This window comes from Piliocolobus tephrosceles, chromosome 6, assembly GCF_002776525.5.
Source record: "Piliocolobus tephrosceles isolate RC106 chromosome 6, ASM277652v3, whole genome shotgun sequence".
In the NCBI taxonomy this organism is placed as follows: domain Eukaryota; kingdom Metazoa; phylum Chordata; class Mammalia; order Primates; family Cercopithecidae; genus Piliocolobus; species Piliocolobus tephrosceles.
The window spans coordinates 43,005,160-43,022,666 of NC_045439.1; the positions used below are offsets into that span (position 1 = coordinate 43,005,160).

A 17,507-nucleotide genomic window follows, 5' to 3' on the forward strand; every position below is an offset into this window, starting at 1 on the left:
GAGCCGAGATCACGCCACTGCACTCCAGCCTGGGTGACAGAGTGAGACTCCATCTCGAGAAATAAAATAAAATAAAATAAATAAAATAAAATAAAATAAGAAATGAATTTAAATGACGAAATGAAATGAAATGAAAATAGAAAGGAAAGTAATATTCGTTGTTTGTTTTCTTTATGCCAAAAATTGTGCCTTCTGCATACGTCTGCTTTGTGTTTCTATCACCCCTGTCCTAGCACCAGTCTCCTTTTTTTTTTTTAATTTTTTTTTCTGAGTTGGGAGTTTTGCTCTGTTGCCAGGCTGGAGTGCAGTGGCGCGATCTCAGCTCACTGCAACCTCCGCCTCCTGGCTTCAAGCGATTCCCCTGCCTCAGCCTCCCGAGTAGCTGGGACTACAGGCGCACCACCATGCCCGGCTAATTTTTTGTATTTTAGTAGAGATGGGGTTTCACCATGTTGGCCAGGATGGCCTGGATCTCCCAACCTCATGATCCACCCGCCTCAGCCTCCCAAAGTGAGGAGATTATAGGCGTGAGCCACCAAGCCACCGGTGACGCCTGGCCACCTGTCTTCCTATTTTTTAATTGTTTACTTTTCTGTCTCCCAACTTCGTAAAGGCGGCAGGCATGGTCTTCATCCAAATTGCCAGCACTAGGGGTTTTGCTTCTTAAACCTATGTGTGTGTGTGTGTGTGTGTGTGTGTGTGTGTGTGTGTGTGTACGTGCACGTGCACATGTGTGTATGTGCCACACTGGCTGGTTTTTGTTGAGATACTTCACTGCGGTATTTACATTGTACTCCAAATTGACAGCCTCTGAAAATACTAATATTTATATGAAACTAGTAACATTGCCTCCTGGGACAGGAAAGGGACTTGAGGACAGAGATATTCTAAGATAGTTTGGGGACCTTTTTAATTTTGAACCATGTGACTATGTTATATATTCAAAAATATAAATACGTTACTAAAACATATAGAAACTTGCTAGACAGATTTTTTATTTTTTATTTTTATTTATTTATTTAATTTTTTTTTTTTTTTTTTTGAGAAAAAGACTTACTCTGTTGCCCAGGCTTGTCTTGAACTCCTGGCTGCAAGTGATCCTCCTGCCTCAGTCTCCCAAAGTGCTGGGATTACAGGCATAAGTCATCATGCCCAGCCAGATGGAATTCTACATTAAATTGTTTTTGTTGTTGTTTTGAGGCGGAGTCTCACTCTTTTGCTCAGGCTGGAGTGCAGTGGTGTAATCTCAGCTCACTGCAACCTCCGCCTCCCAGGTTCAAGTGATTCTTCTGCCTCAGCCTCCCGAGTAGCTGGGATTACAGGCGTGCACCACCACGCCTGGCTTGTTTTTGTATAAAATCTTAGTAGAGATGGGGTTTCACCATGTTGGCCAGGCTGGTCTCAAACTCCTGACCTTGTGATCCGCCCGCCTTAGCCTTCCAAAGTGTTGGGATTACAGACATGAGCCACTGTGCTGGGCCCGGTAATCCCAGTACTTTGGGAGGCCAAGGCGGGCAGATCACCTAAGGTCAGGAGTTTGAGACCAGCTTGGCCAATGTGGTGAAACCCCGTCTCTAGTCAAAATACAAATATTAGCTGGGCGTGGTGGTGGGTGCTTGTAATCCTAGCTACTTGGGAGGCTGAGGCAAGAGAATCACTTGAACCCGGGAGGCAGAGGCTGGAGTGAGCCAAGGTCACACCACTACACTCAAGCCTGGGTGACAGAGTGAAACTCCACCTCAAAAAATAAAGTAAGATAAATTAGATCATTTCGCATTTTGTTGATATGTTTGGAATCAGGGATCCTACCATTATTACTGAGCATAGATTTTTATAGAGAGTCTTCTGAGAGTTCCTCTGTGTATCTCATTTTTCCTTTTTATTTTTGAACAAAAACAGTAAGGGAGCGAGGGAGAACAAAAGATCAAAGTACCCCTCCCTTTTTTCTTTTTGAGACAGAGTTTCGCTCTGTCGCCCAGGCTGGAGTGCAGTGGCGTGATCTCAGCTCACTGCAGCCTCCACATCCCAGGTTCAAGCAGTCCTTGTGCCTCAGCCTCCCGAGTAGTACAGGAGTGTGTCACCATGCCTGCATAATTTTTCTGTTTTAATAGTGATGGAGTTTCACCATGTTTGCCAGACAGGTCTCAAACTCCTGACCTCAAGTGATCCGCCCACCTTGGCCTCCCACAGTGCTGGAATTACAGGCATGAGTCACCATGCCCAGCCCAAAGTCACCCTTTTTAATGTGAATGAAGACCAGGATGCAGTGGCTCACACCTGTAATCCCAGCACTTTCGGAGGCCAAGGTGGATCACTTGAGCCCAGGAGTTCGAGAGCAGCCTGGGCAACATAATGAGACCTAGTCTCTGGAGAAAAAGTTTAAAAATTGGCCAGGTATGGTGATGTGTGCCTGTAGTCCCAGCTACTTGGGAGGCTAAGGCAGGAGGATCACTTGAGCCCGGAAGGCTGAGGCTGCAGTGAGCTGTGATTGTACCCCTCCACTCCAGCAAGGCCAACAGGATGAGATCCTATCTCCAAATTAATTAATTAAATAATGTGAATGAAATTTGACTTTTTTTTTTTTTTTTTTTTTTTGAGATGAAGTCTCACTCTTATCCCCCAGGCTGGAGTGCAGTGGCGCAATCTCGGCTCATTGCAACCTTCGCCTTTTGGGAGTTCAAGCGATTTTTCTGCCTCAGCCTCCCAAGTAGCTGGGATTACAGGCATGCGCCACCATGCCTGGCTAATTTTTGTATTTTTCATAGAGGCGGGGTTTCACCATGTTGACCAGGCTGGTCTTGAACTCCTGACCTTGTGATCTGCCTGCTTCAGCCTCCCAAAGTGCTGGGATTTTATATATATATATATATTCTAATTGCCACTTTTTTTCTATTTCTTGCCAGCCCCTGCTCCGGGTGGAGAAAGTTGACTTTTTTTTTTTTTTTTGATGGAGTCTCACTCTGTTGCCCAGGCTTGAGTACAGTGGCACCATGTCAGCTCACTGCAACCTTCATCTCCAGGGTTCAAGCAGTTCTCTTGCCTCAGCTTCCCAAGTATCTGGGATTACAGGCACCCACCACTATGCCCAGTTAAATTTTGTATACTTTTAGTAGAGACGGGGTTTCACCATGTTGGCCAGGATGGTCTCGAACTCCTGACCTCAGGTGATCTACCCGCCTTTGCCTCCCAAAGTGCTGGGATTACAGGCGTAAGCCTCCGCTTCCAGCCCTAGAAATTTGACTTTTTAAGAAATGTTTCTTAAATCTTTCTTTATAGGGGCCTCCTACCTTAGGTCAGTACTTGGTGATATACCCAAGACTTTATTTGATTATCTCTAATTACTTAGGGTGGTTCTGGCTGCACTTACAAAATTTCTGCTGCAAACTGACTTAAATAATCAGAAAATGTTGAAGCTCGTAGATATGATGTAAAACACTGTTCATTAGTTGGATTGGGTCCACTTTAGAGTTAGTGTTTCATGTCTGGGTACTTTTAGTTGGGAAGGGACTGCATGCCCAGATTGCCCAAAATGTAAGGTTTCTGAACTGGTAAAGGGGGTGGGGTTACCGTGATTGGTTTGAGCTAATCAGGATCTGCCCCTGGAGCTGGGATCAGTCTGGAAATTATATTGATGCCACATGCGGAAGTGGGGGGGTTGGGCAGGAAGAATTTGAAGAGTTTCATCATTTTGTCCATTGGGGTTTGTTTTGTTTTGTTTTTTTGAGACAGAGTCTCACTCTTGTTGCCCGGGCTGGAGTGCAAATGGCATGATCTTGGCTCACTCTAACCTCCACCTCCTGGGTTCAAGCGATTCTCCTGCCTCAGCCTCCCAAGTAGCTGGAACTACAGGCATGCGCCACCACACCTGGCTAATTTTGTATTTTTAGTAGAGACGGGTTTCTCCCTGTTGGTCAGGCTGGTCTCAAACTCCCAACCTCAGGTGATCCACCTGCCTTGGCCTCCCAAAGTGCTGGGATTACAGATGTGAGCCACCATGCCCAGCCTGGGGTTTCTTAATTGCCCTTCAGTAAAATATGTATAACTGACTTCTCCATCCCTGATAACTTTTGGGAAATATAATTGTGCTGGATAATGGGCATGTGGGGATTTCTTTTACTGTTCTCTACTTCATGCAAATTCCATAAGAAAAAGTTTTATCACGTCTGTAATCCCAGCACTTTGAGAGGCCGAGGTGGGCAAATCATGAGGTCAGGAGATCGAGACCATCCTGGCTAATACGGTGAAACTCCGTCTCTACTAAAAATATAAAAAATTAACCAGGCGTGGTGGCGAATGCCTGTAGTACCAGCTCCTTGGGAGGCTGAGGCAGAAGAATGGTGTGAACCTGGGCGGCGGAGCTTGCCGTGAGCCGAGATGGTGCTACTGCACTCCAGCCTGGGTGACTGAGTGAGACTCCGTCTCAAAAAAAAAAAAAAAAAAGGTTTTAGAAAAGTGTATCACATGAAAAATTAAAAGTAAAGGATGGTTGTTTATTGTAACCCTTTTCTGGGTTGTTACATGTTTTTACAACCATATACTGCTTCCTTTCTCTTCTGATACATAGAATTTACATGTAATTCCTCCTCTAAAGCCTCTTGGGCATATCCCTGGATTAAAGTTGACAGCAGTACTTTAATACTTACATAGAAGATCAATAGCTTAACATTGGAATGAACACAGATTCCCAGGTTTTGAAGTTATAACTTGAATTTCAAACCAGACTCCTCCAATATGTTCACTTAGTAGCTATAAAAGCATGGGCAGATTAGTCTCTTCGAGCTTCAATTTCCTTTGTAAAATAGTGATAATAGTATCTGCCTCATAGGGTTAAATGATTAGGATTTAAAAACTGGATAGAAGTTTCGAGCACATAGCCTAGCATTTGTTGAAATCCAATTGTGATTACAGTCATGCATTGCCTAACAGTGAGAAATGGGTCATTAGGCAGTTTCATCCTGTGAACATCTTGCAGTGTACTGTACTTACCCAACCTAGATAGTATAGCCTACTGTATACTTGGGCTATGCAGTATGACCTGTACTACACTGTGCAGCATTTTACTCTACTGAATACTGTAAACAGTTGTAACACAATGATAAGTACTTGTATATCTAAACATAAAAAGGTATAATAAAATTATGGTATAAATGATAACAAATGGTATACCTGTAGAGAGCACTCACCGTGATACTAACTTTATCCTCTTTTGTAATAATGCTTAGCTTAAAACACAAACAGGCTGTACAGCTGTACAAAAATATTTTCTTCATATATCCTTATTCCATAAGCCTGTTTCTACTTTTATTTTTATTTTATTTATTTTTTAATTTTACTTTTAAAACTGTTTTGTTAAAAATTAAGGCACAGGCTGGGGGCAGTGGCTCATGCCTCTAGTCTCAGCACTTTGGGAGGCTGAGGCAGGAAGACTGCTTGAGCCCAGAAGTTTGAGACCAGCTTGGTCAAAATAGTGAGACCCTGTCTCTACCAAAAATACAAAAATTAGCTAGATGTGGTGGCCTGAGCCTGGGAGGTTGAGGCTGCAGTGAGCCATGATGGCGCTACTGCACTGGGTGATGGAATAAGACCCTGCCTCAAAAAAAAAAAAAAAAAAAAGACAAACACGCACATTAGCCTAGGCCTACACAGGGTCAGGATCATCAATTTTGTGGTCTTCTGCTCCATGTCTTGTCCCACTGGAAGGTTTTTAGGAGCAATAAGACATGGAGTTGTCATCTTCTATGAGAACAGTGCCTTCTGGAATACTCTTTGAAAGACTTGCCTGAGGCTGTTTTACAGTTAACTTCCTTTTAATAAGTAGAGAAAGTACACTCTAAAATAACGATTAAAGGTATAGGCTTGCCGGGCATGGTGGCTCACGCCTGTAATCCCAGCACTTTGGGAGACTGAGGTGGGTGGATCACCTGAGATCAGGAGTTCGATATCAGCCTGGCCAACATGGTGAAACCCTGTCTCTATTAAAAACGCAAAAATTAGCTGGGCATTGTGGCAGAGGTCACAGTGAGCTAAGATGGTGCCACTGCACTCCAACCTGGTTGACAGAGCGAAACTCCATCTCAAAAAAAGAAAGTATAGTATTGGACTTTTAAACCAGTAACATAAACCCGTAACATAGTCCTTTATTGTCTTTATGAAGTGTTATGTACTGTACATAATTGTATGTGCAATACTTTTTTTTTTTTTTTTTTTTGAGGCAGAGTCTCGTTGCCCGGGCTGGAGTGCGGTGGCCTGATCTCAGCTCACTGCAAGCTCCGCCTCCCGGATTTTTACGCCATTCTCCTGCCTCAGCCTCCCGAGTAGCTGGGACTACAGGCGCCTACCACCTCGCCCGGCTAGTTTTTGTATTTTTAGTAGAGACGAGGTTTCACCATGTTAGCCAGGATGGTCTCGATCTCCTGACCTCGTGATCCGCCCGTCTCGGCCTCCCAAAGTGCTGGAATTACAGGCTTGAGCCACCGCGCCCGGCCAATACTTTTATATGACTGGCAATGCAGTAGGTTTCTTTATACCCGCATCACCACAGACACGTGAGTAATGCATTGTGCCATGAATTTGCAGGGACCACAATTAGATGATGGAACTTCCCCAGCTCATATAGAGAGAGAGAGAGAGAGAGAGAGAGAGAGACTTGCTCTGTCGCCGAGGCTGGAGTGCAGTGGTGCAATCACAGCAGCTCCCTGCAGCCTCAACCTCCCGGGCTCAAGCATTCCCATGCCTCAGCCTCCCGAGTAGATGGGACTACAGGCATGCACCACCGTGCCTGGCTAATTTTTGTATTTTTTGTGTAGAGACGGGGTTTCGTTGTGTTGCTCAGGCTGGTTTCAAACTCCTAGGCTAAAGTGATCTGCCTGCCTTGGCCTCCCAAATTGCTGGGATTACACACATGGGTTACCACACCTGGCCTCCATTATAATCTTAACTGTCATAAATGTGGTCTGTCGTTGACCACAGCGTCCTTACGTGGTGATTTTAATGTGTGAAAGTTGAATCAATTATGCATTAATGTATTCAGCAACCACTTACTAACCAATAAGCAAGAAAGATTTGGGTAATAAGTTCACCACTAAAACAGGACTTTTTAAAAATTATATTGAGTGAAAAGAGCAAATTGCAAGAAAGATACACGTAAATGTGGTGCCATTATTCAAAATTCTTAATTATTGGAGTGAAGTGTTTTACTTGTGTCTGTAATGTTCCATTTTGTTAAACTGAGGCAGATAGAGTAAAAAATATTAATATTTATTAAGTATTGGTGGTACATATTTGGGTGTCTGTTATACTTTTTTCTACACCTTTGTACATTTGAAATACTTCATAATTAAACATTTTAAATTTTGTTTGTCGTTTTTTTTTTTTTTTTTTTTTTTTTTTTGAGACAGGGTCTTACCCTGTTGTCCTGGCTGAAGTGGAGTGGCATGATCTTGGCTCATTGCAACCGCTACCTCCCGAGCTCGAGCAATCCTCCGGAGTAGCTGGGACTACAGGCGCTCACTACCACGCCCAACTCATTTTTGGATTTTTTGTAGAGATGGGGTTTAGCCTTGTTGCCCAGGCTGGTCTCGAACTCCTAGGCTCAAGCAATCTGCCTGCCCTGACTTCCCAATGTGCTGGGATTACAGGAATGAGCCACTGCACCTGGCCAGCATTTTTAATTTTTAATGAAACAGGATAAGGATGTGATGGGAAGTGACAGGGGCTTCTTCACGTTGATTGGTGGGGGAGAGACTCTCTCTGGGCAGGTGACATATGCTGAGACCTGGGTAACAGGAAGGAGTCACTCATGCAGGACATGCAGGAAAGAATACTCTAGGCAGGCCGGGTGCGGTGGCTCACGCCTGTAATCCCAGCACTTTGGAAGGCCGAGGCAGGCAGATCAAAAGGTCAGGAGATCGAGACCATCCTGGCTAACACAATGAAACCCCGTCTCTACTAAAAATACAAAAAAAAAAATAGTTGGGAGTGGTGGCAGGCGCTCGTAGTCACAGCTACTCGGGAGGCTGAGGCAGGAGAATGGTGTGAACCCTGGAGGCGGAGCTTGCAGTGAGCGGAGATCGTCCACTGCACTCCAGCCTGGGTGATAGAGCAAGACTCCATCTCAAAAAAAAGAATACTCCACGCAAACAGCTGTTGCTGCAGTCCTGAGGCAGGAGCAAACCTGACGTGTTCAAGGTAAGGCCATTTCATCTGGCGGGAAAACCACAGAACTGTTCTAGTTACCTCAGCAGCTGTGGAGGTGAGTAATGCTACCCCAGCATTACTGGAGAATGGTCATTTCATGTCTGAATACTTAAGTTGAGGGAAGCACACCATTTTTAGAGCTATCTAATGCTTCCATGGAGTTTCTCATGTAGGGTTTACAGACTGATGGGGTCCTGTCAAAAGGCTACAGAAGCTGGCTTGAAGGGTCTTAATGGCCAAGTCCAGACACTTTGAGCATCAAAAAGCAACAAAGCAATAGATTGTGATACACAATTTTTAAGAATCATGATTTCCTAGTCAAAGAAATAAAGAAAGGAAAAAAGCTCTTGTTTTTAGAAGAATGCCTGCTAAGGTAGAAAGAATGATAGAATTAGAAAATGACTGTTTTGCAGATTCTAGCATAATCATTGATTCAGGCAAGAACAATCAGTAGATCCTGAACTCTTTGGATGAAAGTTGTTGGAGAATAGGATATTCAAAAAATTCCATGACATGAAAAACAGAAGGTTGGAGAGATGCTGTTATGGTGAAGTATTTAGGAATGGAGTGATACTTTGTCTGCAGCTAACTCTCATCAAAGGGTTCATTTTTAAAAAGCAGTGGGTGGGTGGGTGGGTGTGTGTGTATGTGTGTGTAGAGAGAGAAAGCAATGTGGCAAGAAGTTAACAGTGAACCTAGAAGGTGAACTGTGTCTATGCATTGAAGCTCTTTGTGTGTGTGCACTTATAAATGTTGAAAATTAATGAGCTGTGATGCCATCTCCAAAGGAAAAAAATAAGTAAAAATAAATGTTGAAAATTAAAAAGTTAGGGGGAATGCTTATTTCTATTTCTATTTTAAACCCAAATTCGGGCCAGGCACGGTGGCTCACTTTGGGAGACCAAGGCAGGCAGATCACGAGGTCAGGAGATCGAGACCATCCTGGCTAACACGGTGAAACCCCATCTCCACTAAAAATACAAAAATAATAATAATAATAAAAAACCCAAATCAAACTTACTAATATTTTTTGCTGTTTGATAGATCCAAATTCTCCCTTATATGATATTAGTGGTATCAGGCATGGTGATACTGGTAATTTTTATATTACATCTTTTTTTTTTTTAGTCAGATTCTCGCTCTGTTGCTCAGGCTGGAGTGCAGTGGTGTGACCTTGGCTCACTGCAACCTCTGCCTCAAGTAGTTCTCCTGCGTCAGCCTCCCAAGTAGCTGGATTACAAGTGTGCGCCACAACGCCCAGCTAATTTTTGTATTTTTAGTAGAGACAGGATTTTACCATGTTGGACAGACTGGTCTCGAACTCCTGACCTCAAGTGATCCCTGCCTCGGCCTCCAGAAGTGTTGGGATCACAGGCATGAGCCACCACGCCCGGCCTATTACATCTATTGTGTATGTACTATGATATGCCAGACGTTGTGCAGCACACATGGCATGCATTAATCTTCCTAACAGTTCTTGAGTTAGTACTCATTTCTCCTTTTAAAGATGAAAAGACAGATGCTTAAGAAGATATCACCAAAGCAACAGAAAAAACATTTTGTCTTAAGAATGAAAATGAATTTGTTACACAGGCTAGAAAGAATATTCATTGATGAGAAAGCACAATAGAAGGATTTATGATAGTGTTACTAGGCATGCATGTCTTTCTGACCTTGAACTTGTCCTACATACAGCCCACCCTGGAGAGGCAGTCTAGTATGGTGGTTTAGAGCACAGTGCGTGAAGCCTGAGGCCAGAATGCCTAGGATCAAATCCCAGTTGTACCACGGCAAGCTGCTACTGCCTTAGAAGCACTTCTCCGGGATTCTATACTGGGAACCTCTGTTGTATTCGTTTCCTATTGCTGCTATAACAAATTACTGCAAACTTAGTTTAAATAAATAACTTTATTATCTTACAGTTCTGGAGGTCTGAAGTCCAAAATGGATGTCACTGGGCTAAAATTAAGATGTCAACAGGACTGCATTTCCATTTGGAGGCTTGGAGGAAAATCTTTTCTTGCTTTTTAGTTTCTAGAGGCCACCCTCAGCCTCTGTCTTCAAAACCAGCAACATTGTATCTCTCTGTGTCTTTGCCTTCTATGGGAACCTCTTCCTCTGACTCTTCTGCCTCCCTCTTCCACTTTTAAAGACACTTGTTACCATATTGGGCCAGGGTGATAATAGATAATCTAGGATAATCTCCCTATTTTAAGGTTAGCGTTAAATTAGGCTGATTAGCAACCTTAATTCCAAGTGCAACTTCAGTTTTCCTTTGTAACCATATTCACAGATTCCAGGGATTAAGGCATGAATATTTTTGGGAAACCTTTTTTTTCCCCCCTACATATCTATGTTTAAATTCTAAAGTTGTGTAAGGCAGCTGGGGCCAGGAGAAGATTATTCCAAAGTGGAGATCCTTGCCAATGCTGAGGATGACTTGAGTAGAACCAGTAATTGGGTTTGAGCTAAAAAGAACTGCTGGGTGGTGTATACACATGCTTTTTATTCTCTTACTAGCATAAAATATATATAGTAAATTCAACTTTTTTTTTTTTCTTTTTTGAGACAGGGTCTCACTTCATTCCCCAGGCTGGAGAACAGTGACATCATCATGGATCACTGTAGTCTCAACTTCCTGGTCTCAAGCAATCCTGCTACCTCAGCCTCCTGAGTAGCTGGGACTACAGGCATAGGCCACCATGCCCTGCTAATTTATTTTTTGAAGAGACGGGGGTCTTACCTTGTGGTTCAGGCTGGTGTCTAATGCCTGGCCTCAAGCAGTCCTCCTGCCTTAGCCTCCCAAAGTGCTGAAATTACAGGTGTGAGCCACCACTCCTGGCAGTAAATTCAGTATTAAAGAGTGATTGAATTAGAAGGCAACTGAGTTTTAGTTACATCACAGTAAGGAAATGATTATAGTATTAGAATACATTTGTGTTGATTGATTGATTCATGCCAGCCCTCAGAGGAAAATGTTCTTGATTTATTTGCAATTTTAGAGAAACTTCAGGTTAAAATTTTTTATGTATCTCCATTGTTAAGCATTAATTTTTATTTTTATTTATTTATTTTTTTTACAGAGTTTTACTACCCTTGGATGCTGCTGTTGATATGGAAAAGATTGAGGAACAGTTTGCTAATCTGCACATTGTTAAATGTTCCTCAGGAACCAAAGAGCCCACTTATCTTCTTGGTATAGACACATCAAAGACTGTCCAAGCAGGAACGGAAAACTTGGTTGCTGTTTTATGTTCTAATGGATCAATCAGAATATATGATAAAGAAAGGTTAAATGTACTACGAGAATTTAGTGGATATCCTGGACTTCTTAATGGAGTCAGATTTGCAAATTCCTGTGATAGTGTATATTCAGCATGTACTGATGGCACTGTAAAATGTTGGGATGCTCGAGTAGCCAGAGAAAAACCTGTTCAGCTCTTCAAGGGTTACCCTTCCAATATTTTTATCAGTTTTGATATTAATTGTAATGATCATATTATTTGTGCTGGTACAGAAAAAGTTGATGATGATGCATTGTTGGTGTTTTGGGATGCAAGGATGAATTCTCAGGATTTATCTACAACTAAAGACCCACTTGGTGTATATTCAGAGACACATAGTGATGATGTCACTCAAGTACGTTTCCATCCCAGCAATCCCAACATGGTAGTCTCAGGTTCATCTGATGGCCTGGTAAATGTATTTGATGTTAATGTTGATAATGAGGAGGATGCACTGGTTACAACCTGTAACTCAATTTCATCAGTAAGCTGTATTGGTTGGTCTGGGAAAGGTTATAAACAGATTTACTGCATGACACATGATGAAGGATTTTATTGGTGGGATCTTAATCATCTGGATACTGATGAACCAGTTACACGTTTGAACATCCAGGATGTCAGAGAGGCAGTTAACATGAAAGAAGATTCTTTGGACTATTTAATTGGTGGCCTGTATCATGAAAAGACAGACACATTGCATGTTATTGGAGGAACAAACACAGGAAGGATTCACTTGATGAACTGCAGCACGTCAGGACTGACCCATGTGACTAGCCTTCAGGGAGGGCATGCTGCTACAGTCCGTTCTTTCTGTTGGAATGTGCAAGATGATTCTTTGTTGACTGGAGGAGAAGATGCACAGTTGTTACTTTGGAAACCCGGAGCTATAGAGAAGACCTTTACTAAGAAAGAGAGCATGAAAATAGCATCCTCTGTGCACCAACGAGTACGAGTTCATAGTAATGATTCTTATAAAAGAAGGAAAAAGCAGTGATAATGAATTTGGCACTTTGGTAGATTTTATAGTTTCAAGTAGTCCTTTTTGTTTACTACCCATGGTAGACATGTTTAAAGCTTTATGTAAAAACAAGCAGTTAGCAAACAGTCCGGGAAAAATACGGGGAGAATGGTTTAATTCTGGTCTTCACATATTCTAAAAAATTTTAAAGCCTCTAAGTATAAAATCAGTGAGTTGAAAGTAAAATTTCTCATTTAAAGAACCCATCTGTTAATGTAGTAAATGTTGGGTTTAAAGAAATAGTTCTGATAAGGAATTTTTAGAAGGAGATACCTGGTAAAACTTAATAAAACAGGTGGTTGGCTGCATTTTTTAAGCCCAGTTTTTTACATTTTAAATTGTCGTTATTGTGTATAAAACTAGATCAGACTATATTCTTCATTTGAGGAGCATCTATATGTTTAATACACCTAATGTATTATGTTGGAGTATTTAAATGTAAGTATTTTAATGAGTAAATAGAATTAAACTTTTTTAGAAATAAAATGATAGGCATGTATGTAAAATGAGAAAAACATGTTTAGTAAATATTTACATCTTTAATATTGTTAGTAAGTAGTAAACAGGTGTTTTGCTGATTGAAAGGAAGTTATCTTGGTAAATTGAGACTCAGTGAAATACAAAAATGAAAATATTTATAACAGGACTCGACTTGGAGAAATTCCTATTCTTCCTGTTGTCCAAACCATTAATTTGAGGATAACCTGGACTTTTCTCTTCCCTCTTCTCCTAACCAGTTTTTCACCAAGTCCTGTGCCATTTCACCTCCTAACGTTTGTCAGCTATCCTTTTGCCTTTACCTCACCACTATTATCTTAGAGAAGACTCATTATTTCTCACCTGGATTACCAGCTCAATCCCTAATCTGCTTTAGTTCATCCTTCTTGCTACTTCTAGGCTAAACATCAAAAACAGATCTGGTAGGGGTGGGGAAATGAGGGGGAAGAAACAAAAACATCTGATGATGCCTCATGCTGCTTAAAATCTTCAGTACATTGATGTTTTGATGTAGCACTACATAAGCATTAAAAATTGTGTTTTTCAGAATCTTTAAAATGTAAGACAGTGCTATGTAGTGAATGAAAAAATTAATTTGAAAGCTATCTGGAGAAATCGCATTCATAAAACAATTGGAAGTGAAGCAGTATCAAAATAGGGCTTTTTAAAATTAAAAATATTTAAAATTCAAAAGTAATTAATAGTGTTGGAAGATGCAGGTGAGAAAATATTCCTGAAAGTGGAACCGAAAGAGTCAAAGAGAAAAGATGAAAGCCACAGAAGATAAATATAGGCGTCTAAAACCAGACTAACAGTTTTAGAAAGTGAAAAAAGTTAAAATAGAAATGGAGGCAGTGGGTTATTAGAAATAACATAAATGACTGGTATGGTTTGTCTGTATCCTCACCTAAATTTGTTTTTGTTTTTGTTTTGAGATGGAGTCTCTCTCTCACCAGGCTGGACTGCAGTGGCACAATCTCGCCTCACTGCAACCTCTGCCTCCCGCATTCAGGTGATTCTCCTGCCTCAGCCTCCCGAGTAGCTGGGACTACAGGCGTGTGCCATCACACCCAGCTAATTTTTGTATTTTGGGTAGAGATGGGATTTCACCATGTTGGCCAGGCTGGCCTCGATCTCTTGACCTTGTGGTCCACCCGCCTCAGTCTCCCAAAGTGCTGGGATTACAGGCGTGAGCCACTGCCCCCAGCCATCCTCACCCAAATCTCATCTCGCACTGTAATCCCCATAATCCCCACGTGTCTAGGGAGAGACTTGGTGGGAGGTGATTGGATCCTGGGGTTGGTTTCCCCTTTGCTGTTCTTGTGGTAGTAGGTGAGTTCTCACAAGATCTGATGGTTTTATAAAGGGCTCTGCCCCCTTAGCTCCTCACTGTTTGTCCTGAAGCCTTGTGAAGAAGGTGCTTTGCTTCCCCTTTGCCTTCCTCCATGATTGTAAGTTTCCTGAGGCCTCCCCGGCCATGCGGAACTCTTAGTCAATTAAACCTCTTTCCTTTATAAATTACCCAGTCTTGGGCAGTTTTTTATAGAGTGTGAAAATGGACTAATACAGTGGCTATTCCAGAACTTCAGTCTTTAGATTGAAAGGCACAGCAGAGTGTCAAGTGTAATGAATGAAAAAGATCCACATCAAGGCATAGCACTGTGAAGTTTCAGAACCCCCAGAGTAAATAGAAAATTCTGCAAGTGTCCAGAAAAAAAAATCACTTAGGAACAGATTTACATTTGTGTTAGACTTCTCATTAGCAAATCTGGATGACAAAAGATGGTGGATCAATGCCTCCAGAGTTCTAAGGACAGATTCCTACCTATTTGAATTTCCAGCTCTCCAAACTCATGCAGTAAATAGATGATACATTTTTTGAGATATCCCTTGTCAAATATTTCCTAGTTCTCTGAACCTCAGGAACCAAATTGATATAGCTAACAAAGTATCCATTTGTAACCAAACTCTCATTGACTAAACCCAGGAAATAGTAATTCTATGACCAATCAGGCTGTCTTCATGCATGAAGTTCAAAACATTGCAGGCATACAAAATTTCAAATTTTACTCTCCATGCCATGCCATTTTTTTCAAAGGCTGCGGAAGGATATACTCCACAGAAATTAAGAAAGTAAATCAAGGAAGAGCAGAGATAGCAAAAATCAGGGAACCAACCCAGCACTGTGGCAAGATAACAGCTTTGCAGCACTAGAGTATTCAGTCCAGATTGGAGCAGGACAGAGGCTATCAGGAGGGAGCTGTCCAGGGAGAAAAATCAACTTATAGGTTACCCAGTGCATTTGACCATGTGGAGAACAGTGTAAATAGTATAAGTGGATTTAACTCACCGGTTAAAAGAGACACTCAAAAAGATAGGTTGGTACAAAAATAATTGCACCAACCCATGGGATACTAACCCATAGACTACTAACCCATAGAATATTAACCCATAGAATGAGAGAAAATGTTGGCAAATCATAGATAAGGAACTATGGAGAAACCTTAAAAATATTGAAAAGACAACCCAATTTTAAAATTGATCAAAGGATCTGAATAGCCATTTCTCCAAAGAAGGTACACAAATGGCCAGTATGCGCATGCAAAGATAATATCATTAGCAGAGAAATGCAAAACACTTTACATCCATTAGGTGGCTATAATAGTAATAAAAATTGTGTCTTCTAAAGATGTGGGAAGTTAGAACCTTTATACACTGCTGGTGGGAATGTACAATGGTGGAGCTGAAAACAGTCTAGAAGTTCCTCAAGCAATTGTACGATGGCCATTTGACCTGGCAATTCCATTCCTGGGTATATGCCCAGAAGAATTGAAAACATGTCCACACAATAACTTGGACATAAGTGTTCATAGTAACATTCATACTAGCCAAAAGGTGGAAACAATCCGAGTGTTCATCAGTAGATGAATGGATAAACAATGTGGGCAGTGCGCTCTGGCGAGGTAGGAGCAATGTGGGCTGGGAACGCCTGGCGCGCGGCGCTCCATTCTGGAGGGGGAGCTGGAAGGGATCCGCGGAGCTAGCTCCCGGAAGAGTGAGCGGGTCATCACGTCCCGTCAGGGGCCGCACATTCGCGTGGACGGCGTCTCCGGAGGAATCCTCAACTTCTGTGCCAACAACTACCTGGGCCTGAGCAGCCACCCCGAGGTGATTCAGGCAGGTCTGAAGGCTCTTTGGAGCTGGCCTTATCTCTGTCTGCTTCATCCGTGGAACCCAAAGCATCCACAAGAATCTAGAAGCAAAAATAGCCCGCTTCCACCAGCGGGAGGATGCCATCCTCTATTCCAGTTGTTGTGACGCCAATGCCGGCTTCTGAGGCCCTGCTGACCCCTGAGGACGCAGTGCTGTCGGACTAGCTGAACTATGCCGCCATCATCCACGGCATCCGCCTGTGCAAGGCCCACTGGTAACCGCTATCGCCACCTACACGTGGCCGACCTAGAAGCTGCAGGAGGCCTAGAAGCATCGGCTGCGCCTGGTGGCCACCAATGGGGCCTTTTTCATGGATGGCGACAGCATACCTCCACAGGAGATCTGCCGCCTTGCCTCTAGACATGGCGCCCTGGTCTTTGTGGATGAATGCCATGCCACTGGCTTCCTGGGACCCACAAGAGGGGGCACAGATGAGCTGTTGGACGTGATGGGCCAGGTCACCATCAACTCCTCCCTGGGGAAGGCCCTGGGTGGAGCAACAGGGGGCTACACGACAGGGCATGGGCCCCTGGTGTCCCTGCTGCCGCCCGGCCCTACCTCTTCTCTGACAGTCTGCCACCTGCTGTTGTTGGCTGCCCTTCCATGGCCCTAAATCTGCTCCTGGAGAGCAACACCATCATCCACTCTATAGCTGCCAAGACCCAGTGGTTCTGTAGTAAGATGGAAGCTGCTGGATTCACCGTCTATAGGAAGCCAGTCACCCTATCCGCCCTGTGATGCTGGGTGATGCCCAGCTGACCTCTCGCATGGCGGATGACATGCTGAAGAGAGGCATCTTTGTCATTGGGTTCAGCTACTCGTGGTCCCCAAGGGCAAGGCCCGGATCTGGGTACAGATCTCAGCAGTGCACAATAAGGAAGACATCGACTGCTGGAAGTGGGGCAGCTGCATGGGGCACTGCCCTGAGCTCTGAGTAGGGATGAGCAGAGCCATGGTCCACCTACTGCCACAGGATCATTGGAGGTTTTCCATCAGCCCAGACCAGAGGCTCTGAGCCCTGAACCAAAGTCCCAGAGCTGGGCTGGGATGTGGCATGTGCTGAGAATGTGAAACAACAGTATGAAAATTGGCTGTGAAAAAAAAAAAAAACAACAAAACAAACAATGTGGTATATCCATTCACTGGAATATTATTCAGCCATAAAAATGAATGAATTTTTGTTTGTTTTTTTTTTTTTTGAGACAGAGTCTCACTCTGTGGCCCAGGCTGGAGTGCAGTGGCACGATCTCAGCTCACTGAAACATCTGCTTCCCAGGTTCAAGTGATTCTCCTACCTC

At 43.0% G+C, this 17,507-nt stretch overlaps 1 protein-coding gene and 1 pseudogene across 5 annotated transcripts in view; both read left to right on the forward strand.

Annotated features, from left to right (window-relative positions):
• Nucleotides 1-13,820, forward strand: part of WDR89 (WD repeat domain 89) — a 48,597-nt gene extending 34,777 nt beyond the window's left edge. For 3 of the 5 annotated variants that reach the window (XM_023232061.2, XM_023232044.2, XM_023232053.2), the window contains one exon: nt 11,280-13,820. In XM_023232061.2, coding sequence (XP_023087829.1) covers nt 11,311-12,474 — 1,164 coding nt within the window. In that variant the 5' untranslated portion in view covers nt 11,280-11,310 and the 3' untranslated portion in view covers nt 12,475-13,820. Of the gene's footprint in view, nt 1-8,050; nt 8,188-9,507; nt 11,019-11,279 lie in introns of those variants that run through there. The other 2 variants (XM_023232063.1, XM_023232066.2) reach the window with 2 other exon arrangements.
• On the forward strand, nt 12,919-17,136 carry LOC111554878 (annotated as a pseudogene).
• Nucleotides 17,137-17,507: the final 371 nt, after the last annotated feature.